Below are 22913 nucleotides of genomic sequence, written 5' to 3' on the forward strand. Positions count from 1 at the left end.
AAGTGGGGGGAAATGGTTGAGAGCTCTCGCGGTTGCATCGAAACCTGTGAGTCCTAGTCTCAGACTGCCATGGTAAGCAGGAGATTTTTATTCTAATTTTCTTTCCTTTTCTTTCCTTTTTTTCTTTTAATTTGGTAAAAATGGAAATCAAAAAGGAAGTCAACTACTGTTTTCTGACTATCTGCCAACTGCTAGGGAAAGATTTGTAAGTGGAAGACTTATAGGATACCTTAATCCCTCTGGTGAGAAATACCTTCTGTGAGGCTAATACTGTTTGAACATGATTGCTGAACTTGAACTCTATTGGATATAATATTGATCTTGATCTTGAACTCTATTGGATAAAATATTGATCTTGAACTTGAAGTGACAGTTCCTAGATTTGAGAACATCTTACTGGATTCTCCGGAATTATTTGAAAATACCTGGATCTTCACAATCTAAACCAAAGCTAGGCAGGAGAACACTCATCTAACTTTGGGGGGAAAGTGAGTGCCTGGGAATAGCTGGAGGTTTGGCTTGTAGTCAGGCCAGATAAAACGATTGGTGAAGACCAGAGCACTGGAATCTTCTTCCCTTTTTCTTTTCTTTTTTTTCCTTTTTCCTTTTATTTGGACAACATATTACTGGATTCTTTGGAATTATTTGAAAATACCTGGATCTTCACAATCTAAACCAAAGCTATGCAGGGGAACACTTATCTAACCTTGGAAACAAGGAGGAAGGGGTGAGTGCTTGGAAATAGCTGGAGGTTTTGCACATTGTCAAGTGAAATAAATTGATTGGTGAAGACCAGAGCATTTAGAATTTTGGATGAAAGTTACATTTGACTACAAAAGGAAGGCAGAGGACATTACTTGGACTGGAGAAAATTAATCTTTACTCTTGTGGCCTTTTTCTTTAACAGCTCCAACAGATGGCGACAGACTGATGTTGAGAGGATTAATCAAAATTTCAATCTCTACTTTTACATTCTGGAGATGTCTTTGTAATTCAGGGTATTTGTACTACTGAACTGCTCCTTCTCCTTTGTTTGATACTTTCTCTTTTTCTTTCACTCTGTGTGCTCTAACTAAGGTCAGGCAGTAGGAACAAAACAAGGAGAATTATGACCTTGGAGGGGTGATAAGATAGTGTTAAAAGAATTATTGCTTTGAGGGGAAAAAGAAGTTTTGTTGGTATAGAAGTAGTGCAACTCAGAATGACAACAACTAAGAAACAGGCTCCTGTGGCTAGAAGAGGATCTATGCAGGAGACATCTGATAGAACTGTCTCTCCAGAAATGGCAGATTTTCTGACAGAATTTTAAAAAGATATGTTAAAAGAAATGCGAAAACAGTCTGAAATGGTGGTAGCTGAATTGGGAAAAAATACTGAGATGGTCACAGAAATCTCCAACAAACTGGAAAATTTAACAAACAAACAAAACAGTAGCTTTGGACCTTTCTGTGAAAGGATTAGAGGCTAAATCTCAAAGATTTGCAAGTGAGAATGCAGACATAAAGAAGGAACAGGAGACAATAAGGGCTGATATTATGGTACTGTCTGGTAGACCGGAACAATTTGAAGATTGTGTAGCAGTTTTTAAAGATGAGGCAGAAATCCCAGGTGGTAAGAATGAGGGGTGTCCCAGACAAGGGGGAATTGGATCTTAAAACCTACCTAGCCAACATAATTGCTGAATGTTTGGGTGAAGAACGGGATTACATTGCAGAAGCAATGGACAGCTGTTATCAGGTGAGGACTAAATCTACTAAAGCAAGGAAGTTGCCTGGAGACTGTTTGGTGATATTTAATTCTAAAAAGCTGAAGGACGCTATAGTCCAGAATAATTATGAAAACAGACTCCAGAATGATGGAAACCTGATTTTCATGGTGAAGGAAATCCCTCCCCGTTTGTTACAAAAATGCCAAAAGTACCTTCCTGACAAATGTTTTGACTAGAGTTAACATACAATTCATATGGGAGTTTCCAGAAGAAATCTCCTTTACATACAAGAAACAAAGACACAGACCTACAAACTCAGAGCAGGCACAGGACTTCTGCCAAAGATATGGCAAAGATTTTGATAACCCATATACACCATCAGAACCGGTTGGAGAAACAGGGGGAACAGGTGAAGGAGATACGGGGGGATAGATAATTAAAATAACCAAGAGGAGGAAAAGATAAGACTAGGGAAAAAGAAAACAGATAAATAAAATGACAGATCTAAAGGTATGGAGCTGGAATGTAAATGGCTTGAACTATAAAGTAAAAAGAAAAAAAACTGAACATATAATTCTAAAACAAAATTTAGATGTAATTTGCTTATAAGAGACCCACATAGCAAGTAGACATACTGTAAAAGAGTCCTAATCAATAAAAAATTAGGAATGGAAATTATAACAGCAGATAAATAAATAAAAACGAGGCATGGTTTTGTACATTAAACCAAAATTAGAGCCTAAACAAATCCTGAAAACAAACAAGGAAGAGTGATCATAGTACAGATTGTAGAACAAGGTGAAAAAAATCTATTAGTTGGAATCTATGCCCCAAATGAAAAGAAAGCAGAAAACATACATACATACATATATATATATATATATATATATATATATATATATATATATATATATATATGAATGACAGAATTATTGGAATTTGCAGATCAGAAAATGATTTTAATGGGCAATTTAAATAGGGTGTTTTCACTTGAAATGGAAAAAGACACTAAAGAAGGGAGACTCCCAACAAGATTCTGTGACATGGTAGAGAACCTAAATTTGACAGCTATATGGAGAACTAAGCACCCATTTGGGACGCAGGTGGTGCTGTGGGTTAAACCACAGAGCCTAGGGCTTGCTGATCAGAAGGTCAGCTGTTCGAATCCCCATGACGGGGTGAGCTCCCGTTGCTTGGTCCCTGCTCCTGCCAACCTAGCAGTTCGAAAGCACGTCAAAGTGCAAATAGGTACCGCTCCGGCGGGAAGGTAAATGGCATTTCTGTGTACTGCTCTGCTTAGCCAGAAGCAGCCTAGTCATGCTGGCCACATGACCCGGAAGCTATACATCAGCTCCCTCGGCCAATAAAGCAAGATGAGCGCCGCAACCCCAGAGTCGTCCACGACTGGACCTAATGGACAGGGGTCTCTTTGCCTTTAAGCACCCATTAGGCATAGAGTTCACTTTTTTCATATGTGTATAAAAGCAGTGCAAGAATCAAAGCAATGTGGGTCTCTAAAGAATTGGAATTAATAGTTTAAGAAAAGAAATAAGACCAAGAACAGATCACAATCCATTAATTTTAGAATTACAAAATGAAAAACATTCTACTTTCAGATGGAAATTGAATGAAGATTTATTAGATGATCAAAATTTGGTAGAAAAGGCAGAGAAAATGTTAGGGGACTATTTCAGAACAAATTTAAATAAAGGAACAGATCTTCAGATGATTTGGGATGCCAGTAAAGCTGTGATAAGAGGTTTTTTTAATTCAACAAAATGCATACCAAAAGTAATTGAGAGAACAAAAGACAAGGGAAATCTTAGAGGCCCTGATAAATAAAGAAAAACAGTTAATATACAAACCAAACAAAGAGAGTACAAAGCAAGCTATCAAGGTATTACAAACACAATATTCAATGATTATCAGTACAGTGGTACCTCTGGTTACATACTTAATTCGTTCCGGGTGTCCATTCTTAACCTGAAGCACCACTTTAGCTAATGGGGCCTTCTGCTGCTGCTGCGCCGCCGCTGCATGATTTCTGTTCTCATCCTGAAGCAAAGTTCTTAACCCGAGGTACTATTTCTGAGTTAGTGGAGTCTGTAACCTGAAGCGTATGTAACCTGAAGTGTATGTAACCCAAGGTACCACTGTAAAGAAGTAGAGTGGAAATTTTTTTAAAAGAAACCAATATATTTTGAGCATGCAATTGTTGGCATGGCAATTAAACAAAAATAATAATAATACTCTAAGTAAAATTAAAGTCAAGGAAAAAATTCTAGACAACCCAAAAGAGATTAGGAAAGAATTTGTCAAGTATTTTACATATTTATATAGAACAGGATCAGAAAATAAAACAAAGATAGAGGAATATTTGAAAGTAAGTAAACTATCAAAAATCACAGATGAGAAAGTAGCAATTTTAAATGCCTCTATGACATCCACAGAGCTATTGGAAGCAATCAGTTAGGCAAAAACGGGGAAATCGCCAGGACCAGATGGACTGTCAGCTAAATACTATTTAAAAATTAGATAAACAATTATTAACAGCATTACAAGCTACAATGAACTTCCCTTAAAGTTAGGGAAGGTCCCAGAGGCATATATAACTTTAAAACCGAAACAAGAGACAGATTTGACATCAATAAAAAATTATAGACCTATTTCATTATTAAATAATGATTACAAACTGTTTGCTAACATATTGGCTAATAGGATGAAAATAATACTGAAGGAATTTATACATCATGACCAGGCAGGCTTCCTTCCGGGGAAACAAATGAAGGATAATATAAGAAATATTATAGATATCGTAGAATACTTGAAAATAAGAAATGAAAAGCAGGCAGCATTTATGTTTATAGATGCTGAGAAAGCATTTGATAACATTTCATGGGAATTTATGAAAAAAGTCCTTGAAGAAATGAATTTTGGAGAAAATTTTAATAATGGGATTCAAGCAATATATTCTGAGCAAAAAGCCAAATTAATTGTAAATGAAACACATATTGGAAGCCTCTGAAGTTGAGCAGAGTCAATGCACAGGATTGTGTTTCTTTGCCACTGACAGCATAGAGCAATATGACAATCTCATCTTGTTACCATCCTGCTCAGATATGACTAAGAAGGTTGAAGAGGGAGCATGCAAGCTTCATCCCAGCTGGAGCAACTAAAAAGTTCCATAGATTCTCTGGGGAGTCTGCTTTCCTCTCCTCTCCCAATTAACTCCCATTTCTGCAAAATATTGCATAGACTCTCCGGGGGGGGGGGTTGCATCTTTCCCTCCCAGTTGAACTCAGTCTCCAGGGTGAGAGCAGGTAAGGAAAAGAACTGGGATGGTCGCCAGAGGAGGAAGAGGGTTTTTTGAGTGTTCATGCACACCTGGCATGAGATGCAGGGCTGTAAATCAAGGGAAGCACATTGAAGAATTGGAGTGGTAGGAGCCTAGGACTCCTGCCTTCACCACCTACAGCATCTCCAGGATGCCTTGTGGAGCATGGAGTGCTGAGAGACAGGAGTGGAGGCTGGAGAGTCTGCACTGGAAAAGGTGTTTATTATTTATTTTTATTTCATGTAGAGACTAGAGGGAACCTTTAAAGAAGTGCATGGGGTAGAGGGGGGATGGGGGGGGCTGCATCAGAGGCTGATAAAAAAAATGCTGGAGTGAAAGAGAGGAGTGGTGGAAGGGGGGAGTATGTTTAAGAAAAATGGGTGAGTTTTTCAGACTAAAACCAGGACTGAAGATAGAGCTATATTGATTCACAAAGGTGGCTTCAACTAGCCCAGTGGTATTTTGGGGCGTAATAAATTGTGTAATGTAGAAACAAAAAAAAATCCTTCCAATAGCACCTTAAAGACCAACTAAGTTAGTTTTTGGTATGAGCTTTCTTGTGCATGCACACTTCTTCAGATACACACAGAAGATACTTCTTCAGTGTATCTGAAGAAGTGTGCATGCACACGAAAGCTCATACCGAAAACTAACTTAGTTGGTCTTTAAGGTGCTATTGGAAGGATTTTTTTTTGTTTTGACTATGGCAGACCAACACGGCTACCTATCTGTAACTTTGTAATGTAGAAACATTGAAATGTCTGCTGTAGGTGTGAAAAGAGGTCCTTGCCATTGTTATTTTGGTGAACTACAATTCCCATCTTAAACACTGACTTTGAGGAATAAATGTTGTGTGTGTTTCAGTTTAAACCAGAGGCTGGGTAGGAGTGCTTTAGTTGAGGTGCAGTACTTGGAAAATCCTGTTTTGATATCCAGTGCAGTCTTCCAGTTGTTAAAAACACTGACAGAGAAAGTATTTTCCCTTTAAGTGACTTTAGCAAAACAGATGTCACCGGAGACAGATTCCAGTCAGGAGCATTTGTTGTTCCAATTACTGTTAACAACAGTACTGTGCCAACAGGAGACTGAATCACTGTGACATAATAACATGCAGAAACTCTTCGTGTAAGGGAGTAAAGAATTTCAGGACTGTGACATTCAGGACTGTCACAGGACTGTGTAAGGACTGTGACAAATGTGGTCCTCAAGTAAGTCTAAGTCCATAGGACCCTTCCAAGCTAACACTTCCTCACTAGACAATGCCTTTCATTAGCCTACCTTCCTCAAGGATTTTTGCCTGCCTGGAAGGTGATACTGAATTCTCCCACTGAGCTTGAGGTTAATGGGAGGTGATAGGAAGAATCAGTCCCAGATTTCTGAGTGAATTTTTGAGGTCCACTAGCGATGGAGGTTAATAATAATAATAATAATAATAATAATAATAATAATAATAATAATTTATTTATACCCTGCCCATCTGGCTGGGCTTCCCCAGCCACTCTGGGCGGCTTCCAAAAGAATATTAAAATACTGTGATACATCAAACATTAAAAGCATCCCTAAACAGGGCTGCCTTCAGATGTCTTCCAAAGGTAGTTGGTAGTTGTTGTTCTCTTTGACATCTGGTGGGAGGGCGTTCCACAGGGAGGGCACCATTGAATTTTGTTTACATTTTAGTGGAAATGATTTAATTTGTACTTCTTGAACCAATATGCAAACCAGAATTCAGCTATCCTTAGAAATGTGAACTTCCCTGTATTTTATGATGCCGCCTTCTAAAAACAACATTAGGTACAAAAATGCATATATTAGTGAAAATGATCATCAAAACTGGATTACATAAGGGAAAATCACTTCAAAAAATTCATATTAGTCAAAACTGCATAGAAAAATGTTCTTATTAGAAGAAATTTGCACTAAACTGCTAGGAAATTTTCATGAAGATTAAAAATATATACAGTACTTGTTTCACAATTTCATTTTCTTCCTCCTAGGGAAACTTTGGGGTAAATAATGGAATACATGAATCAAAGCATTGTGACTGAATTCATCCTTCTGGGCTTCATGGACCATCCAGAGCTGTGGACCATTCTCTTCCTGGCATTTATCTTGATCTACATTGTCACAGTCTCAGGAAATCTTGGCATCATCATCCTAGCTGCTCTTGATGCAAACCTTCATACCCCAATGTACTTTTTCCTCAGCAACTTATCCTTGGTTGACATTGGCTATTCCACCACTATTGCTCCTAGGTTGCTGATGACCTTCCTACAAAAGAATAGCACGATTCCGTTCTCAGAGTGTACCGTGCAATTCTTCTTTTTCTGTCTCTTTGTCACAGTTGAAACTTGTCTTCTAGCTGTTATGGCTTATGATCGCTTCACTGCCATTTGCAACCCGTTACTTTATTTCGTTTCCATGTCTAAAAAGCTCTGTCTGGTGTTAGTAACAAGTGCATATATTTGTGGCTTTGTAAATTCAGCTGCTCAGACTTCATTCATATTTAGCCTGTCCTTCTGCAGCTCAAATGTTATCAATCATTTCTTTTGTGACGTTCCTCCCGTTCTGAAACTTTCCTGTTCAAGCACAGCAATGGCTAACACTGTGCATTTCATCTTTGCTACTTCAATAATCATGAGCACTTTGTTGATCATCCTCATCTCCTATGCCTACATTATTTTTGCCATCCTGCGGATTCGCTCTGCCCAGGGCAGACGCAAAGCCTTTTCCACTTGTGCCTCTCACTTTATGGCCGTTACAATCTTCTATGGGACCATCATCTTTATGTATCTGAGGCCCAATTCTGGGGTCTCAAACGATGAAGATAAAATTGTTTCAGTGTTCTATACTCTTGTGATCCCAATGCTAAATCCATTGATTTACAGTTTGAGAAATAAAGATGTGAAGGATGCTTTCATCAGGACGAGGGGGAAGATTTCATTAAATTAATACATTTCCTTTTCAAGATGAGTTTCAGTTTCCAATAGATATTAACCAAGAAAGAAAATGTGTATTTGTTGTTTGTGAGCAGCCTACCGAGTTGCCTCTTTTTATACACCTGCTGAGTGGCAGTTGTAGTCCATAGTGTGTAAATGGGTTGATTCAATCACTTTTGGTGGTTAGGTGCAGGAAGCAAGTTTAGCCTAAGCGATCTTCTTAGGAGTTGGCCCCAAGGTTGGCTTTTTGGACTCTTTGGCCCAGGGGCTCCCCTCGGATTTTACAGTTGATTTCTGCACTTACAGAAATTTTCTTCTGCAGGTTTTGATTGGTTTGGTTTCAGAATCAATAAAGTGGCTTAAAAGCCAACCTAATGTGTCTGACTTTGTATTCAGCCATCAGGTCACAACAGCAGTACCCAGTGATCTAAATACTGGAACAACTACTAGACTGTGAGTGAATGGTCTTTGTCCACTCTATGTTACTCTCTTTTAGTTACTTTAAAAATTATACCTCACATTTATTTATCAGATTAATTCACAGTGGCTCCCATCTTAAAAAGCCAATATAAATAGTCCAAACTGCTAAAATCAATTTTTGTACTCACTTTTAATTAACAGTTTACCCAACAGAAGGGTAAACTAAAGCCACACAAAAGCTAGGCAGAGTAAAATGGTTCTAGCTGCTAATCTGAAGTTAAAAGTGAGGAGATAAGATGATTGTCTCTCAGGAGAGTGCTTAGAAAGAAAGCCCTGTCTTGTATCCCAATCAATTATGCTTCTCAGCATGGTGAGACACACAAAAGAACCTCTGAGCTTGGTCACAATTGGTGCACAGTATTGTGTGAATTGCAATGGGTTTTATTTTAGGCTGAAATAGGCTGGGGCCGCTTTTGCCTGGTGGGGTAAGGACTAGTGGAGTGTCAACTGAGCTGCAGAGTTCTGTCCATGTCATGCTTCTGTGGGGTTTCACAGGAAGAAGCTCTCCCTTTGAATTTTGGAAAAGAAGTTTGTTTGTACAGATGCAGAAATGGCACTGGGCAGGATTGACTTCCCTTCCAATTTGACAATTCCATGACTCTATAATATAGGGGAATATTAAAATGCTTAACTCATTGTGTTGGTATAGAATTTGAAAATATACAGGGGAAGATTTGGGGCTGTATGATCCCCAAGGGCTGACCTGAAGTCTCTAGTTTTGCCTGGCTTTTTCCAGGTGGCAGTGGGAGAGCCTGGATCTACTGATGGGCAGGAGTGTCTTAATTTTTTTTTAAAAAAATGAAGACTGCAGGTGGAGCTAGTCAGCTTCAGCCCAGCTGGAATCAACTGCAAATTATTGCATACATTCTCTGAGGAGTCTGCCTTCCTTCCCTCTCCCAATTAACTCCCATCTCTGCAAAATATTGCATAGGATCTCCATGGGGCTGCGTCCTCCCCTACCTATTAGCTTCAGTCTCCAGGGCTCAGTGGTGGGAGGGAGAGCAGATGAAGAAAAAGAACTGGGCTGGCCTCGAGAAGAAGATGGGGCTTTGAGTCAATTTGCACACCTGGCGTGAGATGCAGGGCTGGAAACCAAGTAGAGCAAACTAAAGAGCTGGAGTGGCAGGAGACTAGCACTGCTGCCTCCACCACCTGCCGTATTTTTTGGGGTGGCCTGTGGAGGCTGGAGTGCTGAGAGACAGGACTGGAAACTGGAGAGTGTGGACCAGAGGAGGTGTTTATTATTTATGTTCATTTGCAGTGCAGTGGAGACGAGAGGGATCATTTCTCGAAGTTGATGGGGGGGGGGAGGCTGCATCAGAGGCTGAATAAAAAAAAAATGCTGGATTGAGAAATTTCCAATCCCACTACAGGGCTTTTCACCTTTTCATCTCCATGGAAGTCCCCACACTAGCTTATCCTTGAAATAATCCAGTTGGCAACCCTGGGAATGGGTATAATAAATCAATTTGGATGTGGGAAAGAAAAGAAGGGAAGTGTATTTAAGAAAAATGGGGGACTTTAGGTACAAAAATACATATATTAGTGAAAATAACCTTCAAAACTGGATTACATTAGGGAGAATCACTTCAAAAAATTCATATTAGTCAAAACAAAATGGCTCAGTTTCCCCAGCCACTGATGTGGGAGGAGAATTTCCTTTGCTAAAATTCTTCCCACCCTCCATTCTTCCCAGTCTCAATGGAGGATGTTGAATAATCTATTACATGCACCTTGCATTTTTCAGCTTGGCACTCAAGCTGCAATATCATTCTACTAGTGGTGTGCTGTGTGTGATATACTCCAAAGGATACACATCACTGACAGTAGAGCTTGTACAGGTGTTGTTAACCATTCAAAAACATGCACTGTCTAGTCAGAGACTCCTGAGTAAGCTTAGCAGTAATGGGAATAAGTGGGGACAGTTCCTGACAGAATGCAAGAAGTGTGTCACACAAGGAGCTATACTAAGACTGGTTCTTTTGAATTCGTTTATAAAATACCTGATGTTATCTAAGCAGGGTGGTAACATGATGAGACTGTAATGTCATCCATGCTGTCAGTGGCAAAGAAACACAATTCTGTGCATTGACTGTGCTTTCAGGGCTTTCAATATGTGTCTCATATCCAAAAGAATGATTGGTTGGGAATGCAAGACCTTTTAAACTTCAGATTAGCAGCCAATCCATTTTATTCTACTGTGTTTTAGTCTGGGTTGCCTAGCTTTTATACTAATTTTATTTGGTCCCTCTATTGGTTTTAACTGATTACTAAAATTGAGTGCTAACCATGATTTCAGTAGTTTGAACTGTTTTCATTGTCTTTTAACAATTTTATGATTCTCTGCAAACCATCACGGCTTTGATTTATATTTCAAAAGTGAAGTATAATTTTTTGAGTAAATGAAAGAAGTATATTTTAAAAAAATAATTAAAAGAAGGTAACATTGAACAGGAAATAAAGCACTCCCTCCCAGCTCAAGCATTCCACCATTTATATCTGTGAGTATTGTGATGGTGACCTGATGGCCAAACCAATCAAATCCTCCAGAGGGAAAACCCCTCTAAGTGCAGAAATTAACTACAAACACCAGGCAAAGCCTGAAACCCATAAGGGAACCCAACCCCTGCCTGTGGGAATTGGAAATGTGGCAGTAGTACCACCTACCCACTTTACCTGGCCACAACCTGAAGGCAAATAAGCAGGTTTCCCCTGTGTGACTCCAGCCTAGGGTCCCAGAGCTCCTAGCAGATGAGGCAAGTTGGTCTCATAGGTGTTCCCTATCCAACTCCAGGGCCCCAGAGTCCCAAGATTCAACTTCAGGGGCATCCCCTCACCCAAAAGGTGCCTAAGGAGATCACCTACGTTACAGCTCCTTCCTACACCTAACAGTCCAAAGTGACTGAATCAACATATTTATATGCCACAAGAGCAGAGGGCAACCTATAGACGTCAGGAGCAAGGCTTCAACACCTCCCAAATGCCATGTGACAGGAAGATTTGGGGCATGGCACAGCAGGACAGAGTCTCAAACAAAGATGTGGTCTTCCAAACCCACATTCCGATCACGTTCATTCTCCCAGAATCTCTCAGTGACATCTATGCTGGCTTGGTCATGACCACAGAATGGAAAACGACAGGATCCCCAAGGACATGCAGCAAAGGGAGCTGGCTTCTGGCACCAGGCCAATTGGCAGACCAACTCTGTGTTGTGAAAGATGTCTGTAAACAGGACGGGAAGGCTAGCAACATTAACTCTGCAGGTGGCCATAGTGCCTGGAGACAGTCAGGTTGTGTATTCACAGCAGTGACAAGAGGAGGAAGGACTGCTGGATGGAGTGCAGAAAGAAGGAACGCCATGGTGCATCTTTAGCAGCAAAACCAGATGCCTTCATCTGCCCCAGAACCAGCAAAACATGCCTCACCTGTATCAGTCTCTACAGCCAAAGCAAGTGAGTAAATCTCCAGCACTTTGACTTCACCCATGAAGGCACACTCATCCATTGTTTCCCAGGGCTGACGAAGACAGCCAATCATGCTGTGGAATACTAATGCCACCTACTGACGACTCAGAGAGGAATAGGCCAAAAAAAAGCAACCCACTAGGACAGTGGTGGCAAACCTATGGCATGCGTGTGTAAGGAGTTGTTGCTGCCAAACTAGTAGAGATAACGCTCCAGGCACACAACCATTTCTGTCTTGTTGATTTATTACTAAAAGTTCAAAGCAGTTACAAGAGTTCAAACAAACACGTTCATGCTTCAGTCAATCAGATGTCTCGACTGAATATTTGTGACGTCTTTTTCCCCAGCATGCCCATCGGTGCAGGGCACGCCTCCTATTTCCTTTGTTCTGTGAGTAGCTAGTTCCGGGGACTGGTTGCCCCCTCCCTATTTCCTCTTCTCAGTCAGAAGACAAACTGCTAATGAGCGCTTTTGGCTCTCAATAATTGCTTCTCTCCCCCCTCGTCTCTCTAGCTGTCACCCTTTCCCTGACAGCGTGCCAGAATGGGCACATAGAGCCCTCTCTGTGGGAACGTGCACCATTGCCCCAAGCAGTGCCATTTTAGGTGTATATCTGCCCCCCCCATGCCGTTGTGGGGTGGAAATGCTGCCTAGAGCACTCTCCGCCCGCAGCAGCATTGGGGGAAGTAGCGTTCCCACCAAGCAGCTGGTTTCTGCCGCCATGCCACTGTGGGTGTGAAACTGTGTAGGAAAATGAAAAGGTGCACGTGATTGGTTGCTGCGTCAAGGTTTTTTGTTGATTGCTCCCTGCCGTCGAGCGTTGAGACTATCGGCTGCTACTGCTTCCTTGTTGCATGTGAGTGTTTTTCTGCAAACCCCCCCCCCCCAAAAGAAAGCTTTAACAACTCAACAACTCTGAGCAATCCTTCCCCAAAAAGCTCAACAACTCTGGGGGCATGGTATACACAAAAAATTGCAGTATATTCCCCTAAGTGCCATTTTGGCACTGTGTGATAAATATGTGGGTTTTGGGTTGCAGTTTGGGCACTCAGTCTCTAAAAGGTTTGCTACCACTGCAGTAGGACAATTGCACACACACACACACACAAATGAAGCAAATACACATTTTATTTCTTGGTTAATATCTATTGGAAACTGAAACTCATGTATTAATGTATTAATTGGAAATGTATTAATTGAATGAAATCTTCCCTCTCATCCTGATGAAAGCATCCTTCACATCTTTATTTCTCAGACTGTAAATCAATGGATTTAGCATGGGGATCACAAGAGTATAGAACACTGAAACAATTTTATCTTCATCCGTTGAGACCCCAGAATTGGGCCTCATATACATAAAGATGATGGTCCCATAGAAGATTGTGACAGACGTGAGGTGGGAGGCACAGGTAGAAAAAGCTTTGTGCCTGCCCTGGGCAGAGCGAATCCGCAGGATGGCAAAAATGATGTAGATATAGGAGATGAGGATAATCAACAAAGTTGTCATGATTATTGCAGTACCAAAGATGAAATGCACAGTGTTAGCCACTGCTGTGCTTGAACAAGAAAGTTTCAGGATGGGACGAACGTCGCAAAAGAAATGATTGATAACATTTGAGCTGCAGAAGGACAGGCTAAATATCACAAAAGTCTGAGCAGCTGAATTTACAAAGCCACAAATATATGCACCTGTTACTAACACCATACAGAGTTTTTTAGACATGGAAACAAAATAGAGTAACGGGTTGCAAATGGCAGTGAAGCGATCATAAGCCATAACAGCTAGAAGGCAAGTTTCAACTGTGACAAACAGACAGAAAAAGAAGAATTGCATGGTACACTCTGAGAACGGAATAGTGCTATTCTTTTGTAGGAAGGTCATCAGCAACCTGCGAGCGATAGTGGTGGAATAGCCAACATCAACCAAGGATAAGTTGCTGAGGAAAAAGTACATTGGGGTATGAAGGTTTGCATCAAGAGCAGCTAGGATGATGATGCCAAGATTCCCTGACACTGTGACAATGTAAAACAAGAGGAACAGCAGGAAGAGAAGGGCCCACAGCTCAGGATGGTCCATGAAGCCTACAAAGATGAATTCAGTCACCATTGTTTGATTTGGGTACTCCATCATTAATCCCATACTTTCCCTAGGAGGAAAAGCAAAAAGGAAATAAAAAACAAGTAATTTTATTGATTTATTCTTAAAGATTCTCATGAAAATGTGTCAGATTTTAGTGTGAATTTCTTTCAATAAACACATTTTTGCATGAAGTTTCAATTAATATATACATATTGGCAAGTGATTTCATCTAATTCAGTTCTCTGTGTTATTTCCAGTACTGTATTCGTTTTTGTGCACCCTTTGGACAATATATGCATTTTTTAAAAATATTATTAGGTGGGAGAACTGCATCACAAAATTCAGAGAAGTCTAGATTTGGTTGAAAGATTTGGGTTATCATATTGGTTTGAAAAGTGCAAACTGGGTGGTTTCTCATTAAAACCCAAACCAAATTCTCATCTACCCCTAGTTATGACTACCTTTGCCAGCACTGGGGCTAATTAATGCACAATTAAGTGATGACTTGTATGAAAATTGCAGAAAAGATCAGAAACCATGACAATCTTTTAAAATATCACGTTCCATGACTTGAAGCACAATAGGAGGAATTAAGTGCTAGGTTCTTCTGAATGTTCTGTCATGACATGTAAATCAGCTTGCTAGAGGAGAAAGTGCATATTCCGATTATCCATGAATCCCAAACTCAATAATTATGAAGTTTCCCTCTTCCATTTAAGAAAGGTGTGCTCTCATTTGAGAACAATGATGAAAGAGAATTACTTCCATACTCGATATGACACAGAATAGCAAATCATCTTTAACATTTTGTTCCAAACAGCAGTAGTTTTATGAGGCCACATGCTACCTTTTCTCTAGATGTAACACAAAGCAACATGTAAAGTGATATTTTCTTCACCCTTCCTCTCTCATTTAATTAAAAGCTGTTTTTGGAGGCTACATATTTAAGCGGAGTGATAACAAGGAACTGCTTAACCCGCTCCCACCCTGGCAAGTTCACCCCAGAAATGAGCTTTAGGAACTCAAAGTTCTTACCTCACAGAAGAGGTGAGCAACCAGGAATTCTTCCCTTGCTCTTGTCCCAAGGGTCCTCATTGGATGTTCGGATTCTTCTCCACAGCCTACTAATGGCAAATGACCAGGACAGTTCTTGTTACCAAATGAGGGTCAGGGAGCAAAAAACAGATTGGCACATAAATGTTCAGTCTCCTTTCCCCCATTTCTTTGCGTGTGTGTGTCTAGTTTATTTCTGAGCCAAACCAATGGAAGCTATGGTCATATTGGCGACCTCAGATTTAATGCACTGGTAGTCATCTTTATTTTATCACATGCAGTTTTCTGTAGAAGATAATATTTTGACCTATCACAAATGTAGGTTTGTCACGCATTCCTTATTTTCACTGTTCACATTTTAGGACCTCTCATCATAATTAATAAACTATATAGCATGGACAGAGTTTTCCCATATTTTAAAGGAAGGTGGAAAGTTGCAATCCCATGTTATCTTGTTTTACTGAGGCATTAGCTACTCTGACAGTAGATTTAAAGCCCAAATACATGTGCATAATATTGCAAACTCCGAGCTGAGGTTTCAATGTTATGCAACCGCAAGTCAGTACAGGACAGACTTATGACCTAAGAATGCAGGTTGTGCCAAAGATTGGCACAAAATGGCAGGGTAGGGAGCAATTTCAAATTTAACCCTATCTCTGCTGTCCTCTTTTCCACTGAAACTGCTATCACACTCCGAGATGCTATTTGAGATTAGAAATTCAAGGCAGAATTCACCTAACCAGCCATGTCAGAGGAAGACACAGACTTACACTTTTACAACAGGGCTTTCTGCCCTCTCCTTCCCCCAACACCCCAGAAATTGACCCAAGGGTAACCGGCAGAATAGTACACAGAGGAAAGAAGGGGTGGTCATTTCATCTGACAAGCTATAATGCTTGCACAGACAGAATGGTTAGAAAAGTGTGGCACTGAATGGCACTGTCTTAGCCTAATTCATTCTGCCCATTCACTAACTAGGAATTTTTTTAATGGCTATCCTTTTTGACAGGAGTGGATGCTTTCTGAAAACATATTACCCACTTTCCCCAAGCAGCTTAGAATGATAAATGGAAGTGTTTGGTTACTACATTTTTTCTTGATTTGGCAAAATATCAACAAAAGTTGATATGTATTTCCCCACAGATTTTTTTTTAAAAAAAAATAAAACTTTGCAAATGCTGTGGTAACGGGGAAAACAGAATTAGTGACTGGAAAAATGAGGCACTAAGAGAAACTGAAATTGACAGATTGACCAATGTCTAATTCTGACTGGTGTCCCAAGTTTCTCCACATCACCCATATGTTTTGGTCACAAAAAGTTGATCTTTTAGAACATCCTTAATCAGCCCTTGTAGCAGTCTACTACAGCAAAGGGACAGCTCCATCTAGCCTTTCCAAATCCATCAAATTTTAAGCTTCCATATTATTTCATGTTTCTTTTTCCTTGTTCTTTTTACCTTTAATGTCATCATCTCTGCCACTTGAGTAAACAGAAATTTAAAGCTGGGAAGAATTGTGCTATTCTTCCTACTGAATGGGTGTCTTCCCATTCATTTGTTAGGCTGCTGTGCCAAATAAAAAAGGAACATGCCTGCAATGTTTAAGCTGCAAATACATAGAACCAGAGAATTTTGGAGTTGGATGGGACCACAATGATCATCTAGTCCAATCCCCTGCAATATGGCCGGAACCAACAACCCTCAGATTAAGAATCTCATGCTCTACCAACCGAACTATCCCTTCCCTTTCGCAGAAAGAAAGCAGAGATATTGCATTAACCCACTGGCCTCAATGCCCAACTAATATGACAGGTCTCTTAAACTTCAAATTTAAATGTTTTATCTGAGCTGAGTTTGAAAATTTGGCTGCAAAGCCTCATGAAAATACTGCCTGGCTAATTCGTTTCAGTTCACATTTATGGAGATCTACTTTATCTGTTGGTCTCTTAACAGTCATAGGAAACATGCAGGAGACAACATGTAGCAAGGTCTGCCAGCCATACAACTTTTGTGAACAGGAAATGAAAATAAATTCTGTATAACTGAGATTTTATCCGGTAAGTCAACATAGCCCAAGTAACTTTACCTGTGAAGATGATAGATGTCATTTCTAAAGCCCCCCAAATCAAGATGCGTAGATAAAACTGCTTATTTTATACTTCATTTGGTCTAGAAACCAAATCCCTGAAATATATGAATGAGAGCTGTATCATTAAAATGTTGTGTAGGACCTCTCAGGATAATCACCTGAGGACATGCTGTGTGGGAATTTGTTCTTGTTCCCACTGTTCATCCTTAATTAGTTTGAAACAGGACTACTGGCTTTCCATTCAGCCCACACAATGTGGTCACAATCCTCATTAGTTATTTTTCTCTACCTTGTTTTCAAATAAGCTCATTGATAAAGAGTATGGTAGAATCAGAAGACTCTTTGCATCAGCCACTAGCCATAGCAATAAAATAAAATGTAATATACTAAAGACAGGGGTAAATATTTAACTATACAAAATAGGTTCTGGAGGTATACATCAATAATCAAATAAAATATCTTATTCCAATTGCCCCTGCTAAAAAAATTGCAGTTTTTGCTGTCACCTGATTATCTTGATCTGCTAGAAGAAAGGACACAGTAGCAATGGTTGAGCAACCTAGTATGGATAGTAGTAGAGGGGTAATAACCTCACTCCTCAAAAAGGGGTATCATTGTCTATTCCCAAACTCATGAACATTGAAGCCAGCACCACAGTGCCAAAATACTTATCATTGGAAAGTGTCTTATGAGTTCTTTGTATTCTGAGTGTACATTGTTCTCTTGGAAGAGATCAGTTCTGGGGTTGCTTCTGATACCTGTTTTGTTATTTTGCAGATTTCTTGTAGGACTAATGTCCAAAAGTGTTGAAGTTTGGAGCAATCCCACTACATGTGGAGGTATGTGCCTATAGCGTTGGACCTTGTGGTGCAAGCAAAGCTTGCAAGATCTTGCTGGCCAACCAGGGTGAGGATTCCAACCAGGAATTCAACTCCTGAGCTTGGGGTTCCCTGGCCAATCCCCCTCCTCAGACCCCTTATGAGGAGCCCCCTTTACTATGTTGATTCCGCCCAATGCCATTTCTCCATCTGTACAAACAACTCCCTCCCCCCCAAAAAAGTCAGAGAGAGTTCTTCTTCCTGTGAAACATGACATGGGCAGAAGTCTGCCCCTCAGTTGAAGCTCCTCTAGTCCTTACCCAACAGGCAACAGGGGGCACAGCACAGCCCATTTGGGCCTAAAATAAAACCCACTGCAATGCACGCAGTCCTGTGCATCAATTGTGATCAACTTCAGAGGTCCTTTGGCGTGTCTCACCATGTTGAGAATCATAACTGATTGGGATGTAAGACAGGGCCTTTTCTTTCAAAGCACCCAGATTGTAGAATAACCTCCTGAAAGACATTCATCTGATCTCCCCACTTTACACTTCAGATTAGCAGATAAAACCATTTCACTCTGCTGAGTTTTAATGTGGCTTTATTTTATACTTCTGTTGGTGTAAACTATTTATTAAAAATGAGTAAAAATAGATTTTAGCAGCTTGGACTATTTAGATTGGCTTTTTTAGATGGGAGCCACTGTGAATTAATCTGAGGTATAATTTTTAAAATAAATAAAAGAGAGTAACATAGAGCAGGACAAAGACTATACACTCACAGTCTAGTTGTTCCATCATATAGATCAATGGGTACTGCTGTTGTGACCTGATGGCTGAATACAAAGTCAGACACTTTATGTTGGCTTTCAAGCCACTTTATTGATTCTGAAACTGAACCAATCAAAACCTGCAGAAGGAAACTTTTGTAAGTGCAGAAATCAACTGTAAACTCCGAGAGGAGCCCCTGGGCCAAAGAGTCCAAAAAGCCAGCCTTGGGGCCAACTCCTAATAAGATCACTTAGGCTAAACATGCTTCCTGCACCTAACCACCAAGCCATTTACACACTATGGACCACAAGTGCCACTCAGCAGGTGTAGACAAACAGGCAAATCACTAGGCTGCTCACAAAAAACAAATACATATTTTCTTTCTTGGTTAATATCTATTGGAAACTGAAACTCATCTTGAAAAGGAAATGAATTAATTTAATGAAATCTTCCCTATCGTCCTTATGAAAGCATCCTTCACATCTTTATTTCTCAAACTGTAAATCAATGGATTTAGCATTGGGATCACAAGAGTATAGAACACTGAAACAATTTTATCTTCATCGTTTGAGACCCCAGAATTGGGCCTCAGATACATAAAGATGATAGTCCCATAGAAGATTGTAACGGCCATAAAGTGAGAGGCACAGGTGGAAAAGGCTTTGCGTCTGCCCTGGGCAGAGCGAATCCGCAGGATGGCAAAAATGATGTAGGCATAGGAGATGAGGATAATCAACAAAGTGGCCGTGACTATTGCAGTAGCAAAGCTGAAATGCACAGTGTTAGCCACTGCTGTGTTTGAACAGGAAAGTTTCAGGATGGGAGGAAGGTCACAAAAGAAATGATTGATAACATTTGAGCTGCAAAAGGACAGGCTAAATATCACGAAAGTCTGAGCAGCTGAATTTACAAAGCCACAAATATATGCACCTATTACTAACACCAGACAGAGCTTTTTAGACATGGCAACAAAATAGAGTAATGGGTTGCAAATGGCAGTGAAGCGATCATAAGCCATAACAGCCAGAAGGCAAGCTTCTACTGTGACAAACATACAGAAAAAGAAGAATTGCACGGTACACTCTGAGAACGGAATAGTGTTATTCTTTTGTAGAAAGGTCATCAGCAACCTGGGAGCAATAGTAGTGGAATAGCCAACGTCAACCAAGGATAGGTTGCTGAGGAAAAAGTACATTGGGGTATGAAGGTTTGCATCAAGAGCAGCTAGGATGATGATGCCAAGATTTCCTGAGACTGTGACAATGTAAATCAAGAGGAACAGCAGGAAGAGAATGGTCCACAGCTCTGGATGGTCCATGAAGCCCAGAAGGATGAATTCAGTCACAATGCTGTCATTCGTGTATTCCATTATTTACCCCAAAGTTTCCCTAGGAGGAAGAAAATGAAATTGTGAAACAAGTATATATATTTAATCCTCATGAAAATGTCCTAGCAGTGTAGTGCAAATTTCTTCTAATAAGCCCATTTTTCTATGCAGTTTTGACTAATATGAATTTTTTTGAAGTGATTTTCCCTAATGTAATCCAGTTTTGAGGTTATTTTCACCAATATATGCATTTTTGTACCTAATGTTCTTTTTAGAAAGCGGCCTCATAAAATTCAGGGAAGTCCACATTTCTAAGCATATCTGAATTTTGGTTTGCATATTGGTTCAAGAAGTACAAATTAAGTCATTTCCACTAAAATGCAAACAAAATTCAATTTAACCTCCATCGCTAGTGGACCTCAAATATCCACTCCAAAATCTGGGTCCGATTCTTCCTATCACCTCCCATGACCTTAAGCCCAGTGGGAGAATTCAGTATCACCTTCCTGGCAGGCCAAGTCCTTGAGGAGGGTAGGCTAATGAAAGGCATTGTCTAGTGAGGAAGTGTTACCTTGGAAGTGTCCTATGGACTTAGAGTTACATGATGGCCACATTTGTCAAAGTCCTGAATGTCACAGTCCTGACATTCTTTACTCCCTGTATACACGAAGAGTTTCTGCATGTTACTATGTCACAGTGATTCAGTCTCCTGTTGACTGAAACCAGGAATGAAATGTTTAACAGTAATTGGAACAACAAATGCTCCTGACTGGAATCTGTATCCAGTGACATCTGTTTTTGCTAAATATATTTAGCAAAATTTAAAGGGAAAATGCTGGAACTTTCTCTGTTAGTGTTTTAAACAACTGGAAGACTGCACATCAAAACAGGATTTTCCAAGTACTGCACTTCAACTAAAGCACTCCGACCCAGCCTCTGCTTTAAACTGAAACACATAAACAACATTTATTTCTCAAAGTCAGTGTTTAAGATGGGAATTGTAGTCCACCAAAATAACAATGGCAAGGACCTCTTTTCACACCAAAATCAGACATTTCAACTTTCTACATTACACAACAACACAATTTATTACCCCCCAAAATACCACTTGGCCAGTTGAAGCCCCCTTTGTGAATCAATATAGCTCTATTTTCAGTCCTGGTTTTAGTTTAAAAAACTCATCCATTTTTCTTAAACATACTCCCCCCCTTTCACCACTCCTATCTTTCACTCCAGCATTTTTGTTATTCTGCCTCTGACGCAGCCCCCTGTCCCCTCTCTACCCCATGCACTTCTTTAAATGACCCCTCTAGTCTCTACTTGAAATAAAAATAAATAATAAACACCTTTTACAGTGCAGGCTCTCCAGCCTCCAGTCCTGTCTCTCAGCACTCCATGCTCCACAAGGCATCCTGGAGATGCTGTAGGTGGTGAAGGCAGGAGTCCTAGGCTCCTACAACTCCAGTTCTTCAATGCACTCTCCTTGATTTACAGCCCTGCATCTCATGCCAGGTGTGCATGAACACTCAAAAAAGCCTCTTCCTCCTCTTGCGACCAGCCCAGTTCTTTCCCTCCACCTGCTCTCACCCTGGAGACTGAAGTCAACGGGGAGGGAAAGATGCAACCCCCCCTGGACAGTCTATGCAATATTTTGCAGAAATGGGAGTTAATTGGGAGAGGAGAGGAAAGCAGACTCCCCAGAGAGTCTGTTCAACTTTGGATCTGGCTCCAGCTGGGATGAAGCTTGCAAGCTCCCTCTTCAACCTTCCTAGTAATATCTGAGCAGGATGGTAACAAGATGAGATTGTAATATTGCTCTATGCTGTCAGTGGCAAAGAAACACAATCCTGTGCATTGACTATGCTCAACTTCAGAGGCTTCCAGTATGTGTCTCATTTACAATTAATTTGGCTTTTTGCTCAGAATATATTGCTTGAATCCCTTTCTTAAATTTTTCTCCAAAATTCATTTCTTCAAGGACTTTTTTCATAGATTCCCATGAAATATTATCAAATGGTTTTTCAGCATCTATAAACACTAATGCTGCCTGCTTTTCATTTCTTATTTTCAAGTATTCTATGATATCTATAATATTTCTTATATTACCCTTCATTTGTCTCCCCGGAAGGAAGCCTGCCTGGTCATGATATATAAATTTCTTCAGTATTATTTCCATCCTATTAGCCAATATGTTAGCAAACAGTTTGTAATCATTATTTAATAAGGAAATAGGTCTATAATTTTTTATTGATGTCAAATCTGCCTCTTGTTTTGGGTTTAGAGTTATATATGCCTCTCTCCAAGCCTCTGGGACCTTCCCTTACTTTAACATTTCACTCATTGTAGCTTGCAATGGTGTTAATAATTGTTTATCTAATTTTTTATAGTATTTAGCTGACAGTCCATCTGGTCCTGGAGATTTCCCTGTTTTTGCCTGATTGATTGCTTCCAACAGCTCTGTGGATGTTATCGGGGCATTTAAAATTACTACTTTCTCATCTATGATTTTTGATAGTTTACTTACTTTCAAATATTCCTCTATCTCCGTTTTATTTTCTGATCCTGTTCTATATAAATCTGTAAAATACTTGACAAATTATTTCCTAATCTCTTTTGGATTGTCTAGAATTTTTTCCTTGACTTTAATTTTACTTACAGTATTTTTCATCTCGTTTTTGTTGAATTGCCATGCCAACAATTGCATGCTCAAAATATATTTGTTTCATTTTTAAAAATTTTCCACTCTACTTCTTTACTGATAATCATTGAATATTGTGTTTGTAATAGTTTGATAGCTTGCTTTGTACTCTCTTTGTTTGGTTTGTATATTAACTCTTTTTCTTTATTTATCAGGG

The 22913-nt window shown here is 39.9% G+C and overlaps 3 protein-coding genes across 3 annotated transcripts; 1 reads left to right on the forward strand and 2 right to left on the reverse strand.

Moving 5' to 3' along the window:
• Positions 1-7055: 7055 nt before the first annotated feature.
• On the forward strand, positions 7056-7991 carry LOC309366784 (olfactory receptor 5AR1-like; the record flags this gene model as incomplete). Its single annotated transcript, XM_081905615.1, has 1 exon — positions 7056-7991. One exon carries the CDS (start codon positions 7056-7058, stop codon positions 7989-7991), a length of 936 nt encoding a protein of 311 aa, XP_081761741.1.
• Positions 7992-13114: 5123 nt separating this feature from the next.
• Positions 13115-14062, reverse strand: LOC309366638 (olfactory receptor 5AR1-like; the record flags this gene model as incomplete). The annotated part of the gene is made up of 1 exon (XM_081905360.1): positions 13115-14062. One exon carries the CDS (start codon positions 14060-14062, stop codon positions 13115-13117), a length of 948 nt encoding a protein of 315 aa, XP_081761486.1.
• A 5102-nt stretch (positions 14063-19164) lies between these two features.
• Positions 19165-20100, reverse strand: LOC309366807 (olfactory receptor 5AR1-like; the record flags this gene model as incomplete). The annotated part of the gene is made up of 1 exon (XM_081905645.1): positions 19165-20100. One exon carries the CDS (start codon positions 20098-20100, stop codon positions 19165-19167), a length of 936 nt encoding a protein of 311 aa, XP_081761771.1.
• Positions 20101-22913: the final 2813 nt, after the last annotated feature.

Source organism: Podarcis melisellensis (assembly GCF_964234715.1).
Source record: "Podarcis melisellensis genome assembly, chromosome: 1".
Classification (NCBI taxonomy): Eukaryota; Metazoa; Chordata; class Lepidosauria; order Squamata; family Lacertidae; genus Podarcis; species Podarcis melisellensis.